Source organism: Aspergillus campestris, assembly GCF_002847485.1.
Source record: "Aspergillus campestris IBT 28561 chromosome Unknown P168scaffold_1, whole genome shotgun sequence".
In the NCBI taxonomy this organism is placed as follows: domain Eukaryota; kingdom Fungi; phylum Ascomycota; class Eurotiomycetes; order Eurotiales; family Aspergillaceae; genus Aspergillus; species Aspergillus campestris.
Window position 1 is genome coordinate 4,123,884 of NW_020194336.1, and position 16,166 is coordinate 4,140,049.

Sequence of the window (16,166 nt, forward strand, 5' to 3'; positions counted from 1 at the left end):
AACCCAACGCCTAGTCCTAGTCCTAGTTCATAGTAAGTGGAGGTGTGTATCATCTACATCGTGGATGTTTGAACCGAGGGTGAAAATAAAAAGGGGGCGGGTGGTGGTGGTGGGGTTGGGACGGGTGGACGAGAGGGAGGGAGACGAGGGGAAATAATCAAGGAGGACCAGTAAATCACCCCACTTGTCAATGGAGTCATTGATCTCGTCACGACGGGATCATTTAAATGGACTTGCCCCTCACTGAAACGGGATTCCTGGCATACACGCATGGCACCAACTGCAGCCATGTCAGTCCCGCAAATCGGCGATCAACAAGACAGCAAGCAGCACATACACATAGGGCAGATACCTACTAGCAAGAAAGGGAGAAGGGGATGCGGGTAGATGTCAGCCCAACAAGACAAATAGTCCCAATGCATTCACCCATTGGATGAAACTTAAAAAAGACGAAACGAGTTTGTTGGACAATATATCTTACGTAGTATGGCCTGATCCGACTCCGTGAGGGGGAGTATAGGCATTCGGTAGGCTAACACGGCGAGACGGCGGGTTCACCGACTCGATAACAACTAAGGAGCCCTCAGCCAACCTACCTATCAAAGTCGATGGATGTACTGAACTGCGGGGCATGGTAACCTTTGCCCCGCCGTGCGATCGTGGCCAAGTCAAGCCGCTAATTCCTGTACACAGCAATCAAAAAAACTATCTGCCGTGCATGAGAAAGTAGTCAATGACCATCGAGGAAGAGTTGCTGCCCTCCCAAGCTCCGAGAGACCGCCATGGTGGCTGTGTATCAGATTAGGCATGTTGTCATGCTCATGCTCACCGTATGTTTTGGGTTCGGCCGCTGCAAGTTGAACCAGGGCCATTTTCAAGGTCCACTGCCGAGGTGCCCGCATGATTCAAGGGCTAACTGCGTCTGAAAGAAAATCATCCAGGCATTAAGTCAGAAATCACCCGTAAGTTCGGTTTCTGCCCAAGCTAACCGCCTGGACAGATCAGTCTATCAGGGTACATAAAATAGATAATAATAATAATAATAATAATAATAATAATGAAATAACATTTTGGAAACACGCACGGGCACTGCAGCCAACAGTCAACAACTCGTCCAGGATCTTGCCAGTCACTGCCAATTGTTGGATGTATGTCATCTGTACCCAAGCTCGGAGGGGAACAGAAGCTGCAATGCAAGCCCCTCTTCTCTCTTTCTCTCTCTGTTTTTTTCCCCCTCCTCCGGTCTTCCCCTCCTGATGCCTTTCGCTCACCGCTTACCACCGGTCCTGCCAATCCTACTGTTGAGATGATGATCCTGACCCTGATCCTGATCCTGACGATGAAGGATGTCGTGTCTGATTGCTTACTTCCCGACTGGACTGCGCACCACTAACATCGCACCTGCAGGGTCCCTCTCTATGCTGAAGCGGAGAAGTCTAACCCCCCAACAATCCTCCCAGCTCACCGATGCTGATAGCCTATCTGACCTACCTAATCCGAGTGAGCTACTGCCAGCTCCTAGTCGGCTTTAGCTGTCTCACCATCTTCCCGACCGGCCAATAAATCCCGACAGGATGCGGCGACCACCATGCTTATGCCATGCCATGCTACCCCGTATGCCAGCTGGAGTTGACAGTCGCAGCACATTGCTCACATGATCCGTCTGTAGCCCGTTAACTCCGTGGGGGCACGAGTTCCTCCTACACATGATCGTATCTCGTCAGGCATTGCTTTTTTTCTCTCTTACTAGGGGGTTTTCCAGTCTTGATCACATTACTCCGTAGTATTATTATTAATAATGCATTTTCGTCTATCCCCCGCTCTTCGATCTCCGAACTGTCCGAATGGATATCGTGATGGACACGCTTATGTTTCTTGAACTAGTGAGTAACCATGTTCATATCTTCCGTTCGGGATTACCTCGGGGGAGGGGAGTTACAGGACGAGTCAGTTCTCATGGCTATCTCTTTTTCGCTTTCCTTTCTTATTTCTATTCAATTATTTTCTTTCTTTCTTGATTTTCCCTTGCCTTTCTTTTCCCATTTCCTGTTATCTCCCTTTCATTCTCTCGCTCAATGGTGATTAAGCAACCAAGTTGCGGCCACATGCATTTCATGCATAGAGGGGAAGTATCGGCCGCACGTCACCCTGATACTCATCTCGGTGCTTTTGTTTGTAATCATCGTAGTATCAGCAGCAGAAGCAGCAGTGTTTACTTCTACCTGACGCATCGGGCTCATAAGGAAGCGCTAGTATTGGTCTGGGAATTGAATGGGGCTAGTGGTTAAGTTGCAGGAGGATGTCGTGTTTGCTTGCCTTATCTTTTATCTGTCTTGTTTTTTTCATCGCCCTAGTCATCGGGATCTACCAGTTGACCCTGGCCTTGGGAAGGATCATAACTCATTTTAATTTATTCCCTCGCGATGACCTGGATTAGGCTGCATTTCCCCGCGTGGGCGGCATGAATCCCCCCTCTTCTCCTTCTATCTTGCTGTACGGAGTAGGGTAAGAATGGACTTGCCAGGTCAGCACATCTGGGGTCATGGAGTTCTAGAAATTTAGACGTTTGGGAAACAGGATAGTCAGTAGTGCTGTCAAGGTGCGATGACGTCGCTGTTTTGTATTTGTGTTAATTTCTTCCATTTTCTTGGGCGGTTTCAATATTTCATTGTTTTCTCGGTGTATTCTCGTGACTATTACCCCCCCCCTCTTTTGATTTCTTTGTTCTGTCTTCTTTTTTTCCTACACCCCACCTTCATTTTTATTGACTTGGGGCTGACTTTCTCGCAAGATGTATGGTCAGTTGATTGACTCCCCCCCCATACCGGAATAATAGAGCATCAATCGTGAGGGTCAAACTATCACTTGCAGCTGGGGCCCTGGGGAGGGTCCTTCGATCAGGCTTCTTTGACTCTTCTTCTCTCCTCCTGACCCTTAATTAACTCGCGTGGCTCCTGATCAGAGCTGCACTAGGTCAGGCACTATATCCTGACCCACCCACGCGATCATATTGTTTTCCTAATCCGGTGATCTGGCCAAACGCGGGCGGTTTCAACTTGGTATCGTACTCTGTACCTAGTACCTACCGTACCTTACGTCAGAGTCACCTAACAATACCTACTACAATGAGCGCTACGATAGTATGATCTGAAAGCAGATAATGAATATGTCAAATATATTAATTAATTCAAAGCTTTAGGAATGCTGGGCTACAGTAAGGTATCCCAACAATCCAATCATAGTTGACTAGTAGTTCTTGTATTTCCCATACTTTCCCCCCGCTCAAGCAATCAACAACTGACCGACCTTTTACCGACTTTTCGGATGGGACGGGCCCAACGACAAATCCACCAGCTGTCGTTCCATTTAGCGCAGAATTTCAGTTTCTGGGAAAAGTGCGGAGGATCCGCCGTACCATACATACCTTATACCTTACCAAACTATGTGCTGCTGTACCAGACCGCATGTATCCATGGTTCGACGCTCCGAACTAGTAGGTAGATATCTTATTTCCGACTTCAACCTGGGGGAATCGGGGGGGATTTCAGGAGTCATGGTTGCTTTGACAGGATCAGAGGCTACTGCTAGACGCGACAGACTAGCCAGTTAGTTGTGGAGGATTGTCCAATACTTAGGTGTACTTGTTGAGTGACGTCAAACGGTAGCTTGGTCTTTTAGGTAGCCATCTATCAATCCGAGGATTGTGTCTGTCTTGTCTTGGGTTTCTTCGTTTGGATTTAGGTAGGTTACTTGTTGTTATCCTGACTGGCGGGGTATAGCACAAAAGTAAAAAGCATGAATATGGAAAGAAAAGAAAAGGAGTTGATTAGAGTTTGGATCGGACTGCCAATCGCTATCATATCATTGTGTTGATCAGAGTGTATCTGTATGTATCGTACTCCATACACTGCCATTTCCTCCCAGGAGTCCTCAGAAGTCCTCAGAAGCTTGACATTCTGTTTCTTCACGATTAGAGACCGCCACCCTTCAAGGTGGTTGGTGTGGTGGTCATTTCCCGGTAATTTGCCAGGCACAGTATTATCCTTACAAGGGAGTTAGGTTATGTTTGTTTTCTTTCGGATCAGAAGATCTCCATGAATCTCTACGTAGATACCGTATCTGTCGAATCCATCGGTCGGGCTGAGAACCCGAACTCCCTACAAAGAAGCAAGAATGAATGAATGATTTTCTTTTGTTCTCGGTATCTGTCCATGTATCTCGGGGTCATGTTCGCACTAATTGTCAATCAACTTCTCCCCCGTTTTTCCCGGCCCACTTAAAAGTCAAGCAACGAGAGGAATAGCGCCTCCCTCACCGTAAGGGCTGGCTGCTCGACTGCTTGCTCGCCTTCATATCTTATTTGCAGTTGTGATGGATGATCGGGCCCACACTGATTTTCGAACAATGACAGTGGAGAGTTATACCTTTTGTTGGTTTTTTTTTTACTTTTTTCTCTTTCTTTCTTACGATCCATTACGAGACCGTTTCTTCGTTTCTTCGGCCTTCCCCTTGTTCCTTGTCTTGCCTTGTCTTGTCCTGTCCTAGCCCCTCCTTTCAGTGAGGTCCCCTCTCTCTCCTTCACATCGGATTATCATCACCCTCTAGTCTCTCCCATTTAGGCCCTCTCTGAGCCCGACTTCCCGACGGGGAGTTCACCTCTTCCGGCTGTGAGTGGTTGGATGCTGGGGATTGGGATACACCGCATATTATCAGTACCCTAAACAATGCATGCCTAATGTCCGACTCTGCTATTTTGCTGTTACCTTTATTTATTTATTATATTCTATCTTGTATTGTCATTATGATGGTTGATGTTGTTTTGTTGTTTGGTTTGCCTTCTTTTCCCAGTTTCACTTTCGATACAGAGACTTGGCTGTCAGAAATCACCGGTAAATTCCTTAACTCTACCTGTCCATAATCAACGGATGTCGGCCGTTGGTCTCCCTTCCTAGTTTCTGTGCAACCCCGTCCTGGCTGGTTGACCACCCGGGCTCCCGAGATAAATGACACATCGCGGTGAGTTCAGCAAGGTGATCCATCCCTTTTTTTTTTCTCTCCCCACCCATATTGTTATTATTTATTGATTTATTTATTTGGTTCTCTTTTGATTTCCCCTTCTTTTCCACTTTTCTGGCTTTCATTTCTTAGCTTGTTCCGTAGGACTATCCACAGGCGGGAGTTGGATGTGGAAACCGGCTGGTTTTCCAGAATCCGAAGGTGTGGACCGACGGAAAGGTACATAACCCTGGAAAGAGAAAGATATTCATGTTTCTCCTTTTATTTATCTATTCTATTTCTTTATTTTTATTTTTTAATATAATTTTTTCTATCTTTTACCCATTCATTTTCGATCTCTCCAAGTGTCACGATCTCTGGTCTACCTTGCGACTTAAGCTGGGGCGGGACACCCAAGGAGACCAAAAAAGAGAGACAGAGAAAGAGAGAGAGGTGGAGGGGTGCGTTAGATCTATCATCTCACTAAGTCACACTAAACCAGACTTCTGGAAAGCCGATCATCCTTGCCTTATGGGCCGGATTTAGCGCGCTTCTACAGAGGAAGGAGATTGGCAACTTTTCCACGGTTCCCCGGAGCCAGGAATCAAGTCGATGGGTCGACTACACTACCGGCTAATCTGTGGGCGGCTCTATTTCTCTATTTTTCTCTCTGTCTCCCCCTTCTTTGATTCTTGGTGATGATGAGAGGATGACGATGATGTTATTGAATGGGTTATTCTGATCTATTTTCTTATTTCGTTGTCTGGGTAAAGAGGGAAGGAAATGATCAATAATAAACTAGGTAGATGAATCGACTCAGCTGGGATCGAAATCTGATCTCCCCATTTCTCCCCTCAAGGTATGATGTGATGGCCCATTAGCTTGGGGAAGAATCATCCTGATCATCGGAGGGCAAGATGGGGATGCAAACGGAAACATAATTAGGGCAGATTTTCCGGGCCAGCTGGCGCTTGATTGATTGATTGATTATTGATTGTTTAATGTTGGTACAGTATTCCGTACTCCGTACGGTACTAGGATTCCGATCTGTGTCGTACCTAACGAACTAAAGAGCGACCTGAAGTTTTAGTTTTGAGTACCTAAAATGATGTATGGAGTGACCGGATTCTCTCTGTCTGCCGTTTGGCTCCACCCCCTTTCAGGTCCCTTTCCCTCTCTCTCTCTCTCTCTCTCTCTCTCTGTCTGGATTTATTAGTTTACGATTTATTGTTTTTTCCTCTTATGATCTCATCATTGTTAACTCTTATGATGACTGTTATTTTTCATTCCTCTTTTTTACCCCCCTATTTTATTTTTTTTCTTTTCTGTTGTTCTTTCTCTATCTTCTCCCCCTTCCATCTCTAATCTCGATTTTCCACTACCTACCTGTTCATGACCAGTCTCTTGGTCTCTTTCAATCTACCCCTGCCGTCTGGGTATCCATGTCCAGGTCTGTAGCACTAAGTGGTGGCCCAGTCGGATGGCGCAGACCCATCTCTCTCATCTTAGTGTCTTCCTGTATGTCTATCTGTCTGTTGGAAGCATCATACTGGTAGTTTAGTATGGAGATAATCAAAATTATAATATATCCACCAACGCTAAATAATAAATAAATAATAAAAGAATAAAAGAAAAGAAATCCTAAATTATAAAACCAGAGAAATAAATAAAATCAAATAAATGAATAAACAGAGATCGCAAAAGTGGGGCCTGTTATTCCTCGACTGTTTGCTGTTGACATTACATCCCACCGTCTTCTCTGTCTCTCTCTTGCTCTCTGTGTCTCTCGTTCTGTACAGCTGTAACCGAATTGGGTTCCATTGTGATGTTGAACCGTTTGACGTTTTAGTCTTTCGCCTGATCACATATCTAGTAGCTTATCCACTTGAAATACTTCATTTAATTCCCCTTCCCGGTCAAATCCTTCTCTGTTATTTTATTTTTTTATTTCTTGATTTTTATTTATCTCTTTTTCTCCTTCCCTTCCTTTTTTTCTTTTTTATTTATTTGATTTGATTTTATTTTCATCTTTATTTTTCAAATACACTTAAGCTTCCTACTTATATTCCGGTCCATATCCTTCTTGTTGATTTAGTCTCCTCCATTGAAGCTCCTCTATACCTCCTCCCTCTCAACCTTACTTATCTTCTACCTCTTCCCGATCCCATACTTCTACCAACCCTTGACATTCCCTACCTGGCTCTCTTACAACCTGAACTTCCCTTCCGGCATCACATCACAGCGATACCTACCTAGTATACTTCTATCCCCATCTCCCTCGACTATCCAATCCCGTCTACCTGCAACTGAGATCGCGCCACCGCCCAATCGCAATTCCCTAGATCTACCTCCTGCGGGTATCTATCCCCAATCAAGATCTGCATGACTTGATTCCCTTGCAGTCGTCACAGCGTCACCACCTTCCAAGGTCCAACATCCAAACCGGACAGGAAGCAAGAGAAAAAAGTAAAAAAAAAGGAAGGAATTACCCGAGATCAACCTTTCGACAGGGGGCAAGAAATGCCCAAACCCCTTTGAAAAGAGGTGCTCCTTTCTTCAGTGCATGATATTATCATCGTCATTGCATTCCCTCCCTTCTTGAAACAGCGGAGAATTTGGACCGAAAGACACATTCCTTGCGATTCCGTGAAACCGACCTGGTATCTTCTGAGAGATACTGGCTCTCATTTTTTGTTTTTTATATCTCGTTTTCGTTCCTTTTTGATATTCCCTATCGACGGGTCTCTATCTCGACGAGCTTGTCTGCTCGAACCTCAACAGAACTCCATCCAAACCCATTCACTCACAGACTCCGACAAGATGTTTAAGGGTCCGTCATGTTTACAAGGCCGCCGGCATAGTGATGGACGTGCTGATTGGCCCGCGTTCCCTCTACGCCAACTTTTCGTCCTCGGTACGTACAGTGTTTTGCTACCTGCTTTTGCGCCTAGACCTTCACCACTTATGCATTGGCATGGCAAATATGGATTTGTTTGCCATTTGTATTTGTTACTTGTTTCCCGCAGGATCCTTCCCCTTTTTGGTTTTTTTTCTTTGTTATTTGCTTTGATTTGGCTTGTTCTTTTCAATTTTCTCCAACGTTGGACTATGACCCATGGAGAACCGGGGGTTCTTGAACGAAGGATCGGAAAAAGAAAAACAAACTGACAACTGTATCAGCACTATGCCGAATCTGCGAGCCAATCGCATTCATGTCTATCTTCCCCTACGTTTATCACATGGTCGAATCCTTCCACGTGACGGATAACGACCGTAAGATTGCCCTCTACGCTGGAATGATCACCTCGTCCTTCACGTTCGCCGAGTTCTCTGCTAGCATGTTCTGGGGCCGGATGAGCGACAAGATTGGCAGGAAGCCGGTCCTGGTCATGGGGCTGATTGGAACCGCCATCAGCATGATTGTTTTCGGATTTGCTCCCAACCTGCCCGTCGCCATGATTGCCCGAGCCCTCGGAGGTCTGCTGAATGGGAACATTGGCGTCCTGCAGACTACGGTGGCGGAGATCGTGACCGTCAAGGAGCACCAACCCCGGGCCTATTCGATTATGCCATTTGTCTGGTGCTTGGGCTCTATCGTTGGTCCGGCGATGGGCGGTGCGTTGGCAAAACCCTGCGACAGCTATCCCTGGCTCTTCCAACGCGGCACTATCTTCGACAGTTTCCCCTTCCTGCTGCCCAACCTCGTCTGCGTTGTCGTCCTGGTACTAGGCATCGTTGTTGGTTTCCTCTTTCTCGAGGAAACCCATCCGGAGAAGAAACACCGCCGCGACCCTGGCTTGGAACTCGGTCATTGGCTGGTTGGAATATTCAGCGCCTCGCGTGCGCAGGTGGCCGAGGTCACCGACGCCAAAGCGACGCCAAACACTGTCGCTTTCTACGAGGAACCCTACGATGCTGAGGAGGTTCCGCCCCCCGCATACAGGAGCACCGAGTCTTCCCCCCGCTTGGGCCCAACCAAGGAGGTGGACACTTTCTCCGGCGATGACGACATTGAAGGGCAGAAGAAGGACCAGCAGTGCGCGACGCCCAAGGCTTTTACGCGGCAGGTGATCTTCAACATCATCGCCTACGGAATTCTCGCATAGTAAGTGGGCGCTCTCTCCTGTCAGCGGGCTGACCGCTGTACATTTCCACCCCCCGATACTAACATCATCCACAGCCACAGCGTCTCGTTCGATCAGTTGATGCCCGTCTTCTTGAGCACGCCCAAGCCGACTGAGGACACCGCTCTCCCCTTCCGTTTCACGGGCGGCCTCGGCCTTGCCACCAAAACCATCGGGTTCATGCTCGCGGTACAAGGCGTCTACTCGATGATCGCGCAACTCTGGCTGTTCCCCTTCGTCGTGCGACACTTTGGCACTCTGCGCACCTTCCGCTTCGTCCTCATGGTCTGGCCGCCACTGTACCTGCTGGTCCCCTACCTGATTCTGCTGCCCGAAGTCCTGCAGCCCGCCGCGGTCTACGTCGCCCTGATCTCCAAGATCACCCTCCATGTCATCGCCTTCCCCGCCACGGCCATCCTACTCGCCAACGCCGCCCCGTCGTCCAAAGTACTGGGTTCCATCAACGGTGCCGCCGCCTCGACGGCCAGCCTGAGCCGTGCTCTTGGCCCAACCGTCACCGGCCTTCTCCACTCCAAGGGTCTGGAGAGCGGGTATTCGGTGCTGGCCTGGTGGGCTTGCGGCCTGGTCTGCGTCGTCGGCGTGATCGAAAGCTTCTGGATGGAGGAGACGCAGCCCAAGGAAGACGCCGAGAAGAAACCCGAGGCCAGCGACTTGCACGTCAGCAAAGTCCCTCTGCGGGGTGCCTACACGGCCGGCAAAGAAGAAGCCACTCCCGAAGAGGTGCGGCGATTGCTCTCTTCCACGCGAACCAGCGTCGACGACTCGGAAATCCCCAATGTGTCTTTGACCACGGTCACCCCAAAGGTTGAAGATGTCTGATTTTCGAGGGTCTACTATTTTCCTCACTTCCCCTCTTTGCCTTCTTCTCATCTCCCCTCCCCATCTCTCATCTTTCCTTTTCTCTGGTGTGGATTCTGTCTATTTTTTCCCCTCGTACTTTTGTTTTCGATCGCATCCTCAATTCTTTGCATAGCCTTTTTCTGTCACATCTTTCTCTTCATCCAGCCTACTTGCCTTCGTTTCCCTTGGCTGTTTTCTCCCCTTTTCCCACCCATCTTTTACCGTATTCTTTTTATTTCCCGGATTCCGTCGGTTTTATGTCCCTTTCACTTTCCCCTTTTTTCTCGTTTAGATCATGATTCAAGATTTGGTACTGGCGCAGTTTGATAGATTGGATGCATCCCCCACAAAAACACAGCATGTCGGCAGGGTCTTTTTTTTGTTGTTTCGTTCGTTTGTTCTGGGATTGCTCGGAGGTATCGTGGGTACGCATCACTTTATGCATCAGGGAGGCTTTTTGTCATTACCATTATATCCAACTCTTATGAGGGCACAATTCATTCGCGACGGGGCTCGGGGTTCACCCTAGTCCCTGTTATTATTGTGATTCACTGACATCATTCTCTTGTGCTCTATTTGCTTTGGATGCCCAACTGCATCAATGTCGTTGATACGTAGCAAAAATGTAGTCATAGAATCAAAGCCACCATTGCTTGCCAGATGTCATGAGTGCCCCTCTGCCCCTCTTTGCGAGGACAGAGACAGGGATCATGGCTGGCTGGCTGCATTGCCCCTCATTCCACGAACAGTGGTGGTCGATATGCAGGCTGGCTCGGAGAACGTCATCTAGCAGGTGGAATGGACTGGGACCAGTTGCCTTGGGTCGACACAATTGCAGTATAGGTATCATCTATTCCAGAGAACCAGAAATGTCGAACATAAGTACATTCCAGGGTCTTCGACCCACAATACAAGATATCCCCATCTCGACCAGTCTGGCGAGCCTGAGGTGTCCAGTAAAGCTGGACATGCCGAGGCTTAACCACCCGCCAATCAGCGGTATAACCTCACGTGATCTAAGCATGGTGACCGGGTGACTAATGCTTGAGTAACGCATCCATCTCCAAATTTGATTTTCCAGTCGCGCTTCTCCACGGCGAGCATTTCCCCTCCTATGATGTCGATTCCATTGCGGGAGAGTAATTTGCATGCTCGCCCGAGAGTCTACTACCTACGGTACTGGAGGGAGTATATATCGATTCCGGCACGTTGGCGCCGTTGACTAGGAAGTGGTACACTAGCACGACGCTAGCAGTGGCCTAGGCACCGCAATCTCCATCTCGCTCTGGTCGTTTTCACTGCATCCCCCACTTTGGACTTTGATGGGGTTTGTGGTCTTTCAACGCAATTGGATTGTTTTGAGATTGTTTTGGGATACTGTTCGAGGTGATATAGCTTGAATTGGTTTCGCTGTGGAGGGATCAGGTTTGGTTTCCCTCTTCGTCATGGGCTGCCGTTGCGACTGTGTCTTGCCCATACCACGATAGACGACGCCTTGACCGTTTCCCGCTCCGGGATTGAATCGCCTGTGTTGCGGGATACAGATTGTTGAGTTTTGATCTTGCACTGTCGCACGACTTTTAGGCGCGCTTCTATTGCGATATAAGCAGGAGGGATACAAACAGGAAGAAAGAGAGAGACGAGTCATCGGCGCATGGCTTAACATGAACGCTGATCCGTCTCGTCGCAATCCGTTCTCCTCACCTCACTGCTTGACCTCTCACAGAATCAAACGACCTACGAGATATGCTCACTCGTTTACGTTCCCGCTCCGATCATGCTAAATCCTGCTTCCCCGGTCTCCCCGACCTCTCTCGGGAGAAAGCGACCGCACCCCTCTGCTGATATCGAACCGTCCCCGCCGCCGCCGCCCCAGCAGCAGCGCGCGCCTCCCCGTCGCGACGGCCTCGCTGCTCTGCCGTCACCCTCTGTCTCCGCATCCTCCAATTCCTCTTCCTTCCGGAACGTCTCCGCATGCAATCGGTGCCGGCTGCGCAAAAATCGCTGCGATCAGCGGCTGCCGCGGTGCCAGTCTTGTGAAAAAGCGGGCGTCCGCTGCGTCGGTTATGATCCTATTACGAAACGAGAGATCCCTCGCAGTTATGTCTACTTTCTTGAGGCCCGTGTGGCGTACCTCGAGAGTCTGTTGATGGAGAACCATGTTACGTTTATGGAAGCGGCGCCGTTTGATGAGGAAGGGGCTGTCAAGGCTGAGACGGGATATAACCCCGTCCAGCAGACGGGTGCGTCCATTGTTACCGACTCGCCCGCGCCGGACGGGACTGAAGGGAAGGTTCCCCGTATTAAGAGGGAGACAGACGATCAGGCCGCTGCGAGGCCCGAAGGCGGGACAGAGAACGTGGAGGATTCGGAGAGCAGCCGCAATCCCGACAAGGATGACTCCTGGCGCATCAACAACCTCGTGTCGAACATCGGCACGGTATCCGTGCAGGGCACGTCAGATCCCCGGTATCTGGGCTCAACGTCGGGTATCTCCTTTGCCCGTGTCGTCTTCGCCGCTGTCAAGAGCACCGTCCCCGGGAACCCGGCGGAACGCGGTCCCGCGCGTCCCAGCGAGCGTCTGCCGCACAGCGCGACGGGCACGGGGGGCAGCACCACGCGGGACTCTTTCTTCGGCCTCCAGACGAGACCGATGATGAAGTGCGCTGGTTTCCCGGACCGCGAGCTGGCCGATAAGCTGTCGGGCCTGTACTTCGAACACGCGAATCCCCAGATGCCTATCCTCCACCGGAACGAATTCGTTGAGATGATGGATCGCACCTACGCGGCCGACGAGAGGAGCCGCTCTCCTCGCAGTCTCTATATTCTGAACATCGTCTTTGCCATCGGCGCGGGGATTATTTTTGATGATAAACCGGCCGGCGATGAGAAGGCTGCAGACCGTGACCAGTCGCCCTCGGCCTCTACGGCCAAGAAACCTCGATTCTCCAGCCACCAATACCAACCGGAGGAATATCACGCGTCGGCTGTCATCCACCTTGAGTCCTTCCTGGGCGCGACTTCACCTGGGGGAGACGGGTTCGGCGCGTTGGAGGAACTGCAAGCGGTTCTTCTTCTCGCTAACTTCGCGCTTCTGCGGCCTGTTGCACCGGGTCTGTGGTATATCGTTGGGGTGGCCACGCGTTTGGCCGTGGACCTTGGCCTGCACTATGAGGACGGCGCGGGTATCGACTCGCCCGGCGACGACAGCTTTGGTCGTGGACCCGGCAAGCCCGAAGACGAGGCTAAAGTTCGGATCGGTGAGCGCGAGCGCGGCCGGCGGGAATGGGTCCGCGACCTCCGGCGGCGGCTGTGGTGGTGTGTATACAGCTTCGACCGCCTTGTCAGCTGCTGCGTCGGTCGTCCGTTCGGTATCAGCGACCAGGCTATCAGCACGGAATTCCCCTCGTTGGTCGAGGACACGTACATCACCAAGACCGGCATCACGGAGCCGCCCGAGGGCACCCCGAGCTACAAGTACGCCTCGTACCACTACTTCAAACTGCGGGTTCTGCAGTCCGAAATCCACGACGTGCTCCAGTATCAGCAGGCGCGATTCGCGCGTCAGAGGGTGCCCTACGCGGCCCGGCGAGTCATGCGCTCTGATCTGACATCGCCCTTCCTTCATGGGTTCGAGTCGTTCCGGTCCTGGCGCAAGGACGTCCACCGCCGACTGGCGGAGTGGAAGCAGTCTGCTCCGACGCGTCGCGACACGGGGGTGCAATTCTCTGTGGAGTTCCTCGAGCTGAATTACTGGCAGGCGGTCATTATGCTGTATCAGCAGAGTTTGACGGCGCCGGCGGAGCTCGCTGATGAGGTGACTCCTGCTGAGGATGTATCTAGCCCGTCGTTCTCGAATGTCGATGAGGCTGACGATGAAGATGATATATACTATAAGGTTGCGGAGGCGGGTCAGAAGGTCATTCGTATATATCGCCAGATGCATCGGGTGCGTCTGGTGAACTATACTTATTTGGCTACGCACCATATTTTTATGGCTGGTATTTCTTTCTTGTATGCCCTGTGGCACTCTCCATTGGTACGGAGTCGCTTGGTACGTTTTCACTCCTTCTTTCCTTTTCTTGACTCTATCTTGTTGCAATATTTGGGGATATGTCTAACGAGTCAAAGACACTCGATGAGGTCGACTTCACAGTCCTCGCCGCCACATCCGTCCTCGGCGATCTAATGCACAAGTGCCCACCAGCCGAAGCATGCCGAGACGCCTTCGAGCGAATGAGCAAAGCGACCGTCCAAATGTGCCTCTCGACAACCGGGTTCGGCTCCCAAGTCGACCTAACCCAGTTCCAAGCCGCCGCGATAGCACCCCAAAACCCAGCTCCGCTATACGCCGGCCGCCCCCGACAGTACCGCCAGCGCCCATGGCCTGGTCAAAACCGCCGGCAAACCCAGATGCGCCAGGCTCGTCCGATGCCGCGGTTTGATATGAATCTCGGCGATCTGTTCGGCGATCATAACGGGGCTGTTCCCGAGCAGGCGGATAAGCGGAAGCCCGTGCAAGTACAGCCTTACCCTGAATCTTCCCCGCCTTTTTCGTCCGACCAGCGGGCGCAATCTCATCCTGCGTCTACGTCTCCGGTGGAGTTTTATGGCTCGTACGAGAATCCTGCTTCTCCGCAAACCTTGCAGCAACAGCAGCGACAACAACAACAACAACAACCACAACAGCAGCACCAGCAATACTACTACAGCGGCTCCCCCCAAAGCGTCTCCCCAAACAGCATCAACACCACCACCACCCCCACAACGCCGCCTTCCCCCCACCCACCGACCAAGGAAACGCATCCGGAATCGGCCTCGACTTCCTAGACTTCGACCCCACCGCAGCCGAGAGCCAAGTGCCGTTCGGACCCGACGAGCAGGGCGAGGGCAGTAACATGCAAGGGATCATTCCGTCCCTGGGCCATGGCGCAGGCCACAGCGTGGGCATCGATCTGGGGTTCGGAATGGCGGTCGATTTCCAACATGATTGGAGCGAGAATGCGAATTATGACATCTTTGATGGGTATTTCTTTGGGGGATCGGGGCCGGGGCCGGGCGGGGAGGAGTAGCCTTTCTTCTTTGCTTGCTTCCTTCGTCGGTAATCGGATTTATTGGTTGATGTGTTGGCTATTTTGTTGAGAGGAGATTTGTTGAAGGGAGGGAGGCCTGATATACCCAAGGACTGACTGGACTGTATGACTTATGAACTTTTTTGTTTTTTTTTTTTTTTTTACTTTCCCCCAAACATTGACCTATATCTATTTGTTTCTCTTGAAATCGGCTTTTGTACTGTTAGATATTTTTCAATCCACTGTCGATACCACGTATTGTACCTGATATATATCTATCCCGTCCATCTACTGCTGGGATAGTAGACTTTCATCTTTTAATAGAACCATTCTCGTTAATTGATATTTTATTATTACTATTACTATCATGCTCCACATCAGTTAACTGGATTTTGGGACAAAATGAGGCTACACCAGCTAGAAACCAGGAATTGGGCACAAATCCAGGGCGGAGAGTAAGGACTGAGGCAGAAAGGTTGGTTCCCAAGGAGACAAAGACCGGCAAAACAATCAAACAATCCAACGAACCATCGTCTTTTCTTCTTCTTCTCTGGCGCTAGCCAGCGCATTTCTTCTTGCGTCGACAGACAGACAGACAGTTAGAGAGGAAGTGTGTGTTTCACTCTCTATCGCTGCAATTCTTTGGGTTCGAACATAAGAGGGACGGTGGAAGAAGCAGGTTTCAGTTCTTTGAGGAAAAGAGAGATCTGAGGATCTTCTTTGTCGAACTGCGCTTGGACCAACTGGCCCTTTATTTTTATTTTTATTTTCTTCCTTTGGGACGGATGAACTCCCCTCGGCTTGGATCCTGGTACTAACTAGGTAGCTAATTTCGGCTTCTTTATTCTTGGAATCCTTTTCGAGTCGCTGCTACGGTCGATCCTATTTCGCAGTCTTTCTTCAAAGACTTCTGTCGTGGGCTTCATTTCCAGTTCCATTTCCTTCCCCGCCATCCCTCCCCTCGAGTTCTCTACCTCCGAACCGAACGAACCCTTGCTTGGATCTCCCTTATCATGCTCGGTTGGGTGCTGTCTGGTGAGAAGATCGTTCAATCCGCTTTCTGACAGTGGGGTTGGGTTATAATTCGAAGGCGAGCTGTACTTTATTCAGTGTC

General features: G+C 50.1%; 3 protein-coding genes across 3 annotated transcripts; all 3 read left to right on the top strand.

The window, feature by feature from the left end:
* The first annotated feature begins 1,103 nt into the window (after window positions 1-1,103).
* P168DRAFT_287216 (uncharacterized protein) lies at window positions 1,104-1,573 on the top strand. Its single transcript, XM_024836527.1, has one exon. It carries the CDS (start codon window positions 1,151-1,153, stop codon window positions 1,391-1,393), a length of 243 nt encoding a protein of 80 aa, XP_024697732.1. The 5' UTR covers window positions 1,104-1,150; the 3' UTR covers window positions 1,394-1,573.
* A 6,242-nt stretch (window positions 1,574-7,815) lies between these two features.
* P168DRAFT_294845 (MFS transporter) lies at window positions 7,816-9,959 on the top strand (the record flags this gene model as incomplete). The annotated part of the gene is made up of 3 exons (XM_024837984.1): window positions 7,816-7,909; window positions 8,176-9,100; window positions 9,176-9,959. The coding sequence occupies 3 exons, from the start codon at window positions 7,816-7,818 to the stop codon at window positions 9,957-9,959; spliced, it is 1,803 nt and encodes a 600-aa protein (XP_024697733.1).
* Window positions 9,960-11,757: 1,798 nt separating this feature from the next.
* Window positions 11,758-14,810, top strand: P168DRAFT_278648 (Zn(II)2Cys6 transcription factor; the record flags this gene model as incomplete). Its single annotated transcript, XM_024835700.1, has 2 exons — window positions 11,758-14,034; window positions 14,112-14,810. The coding sequence occupies 2 exons, from the start codon at window positions 11,758-11,760 to the stop codon at window positions 14,808-14,810; spliced, it is 2,976 nt and encodes a 991-aa protein (XP_024697734.1).
* Between the last annotated feature and the right edge of the window lie 1,356 nt (window positions 14,811-16,166).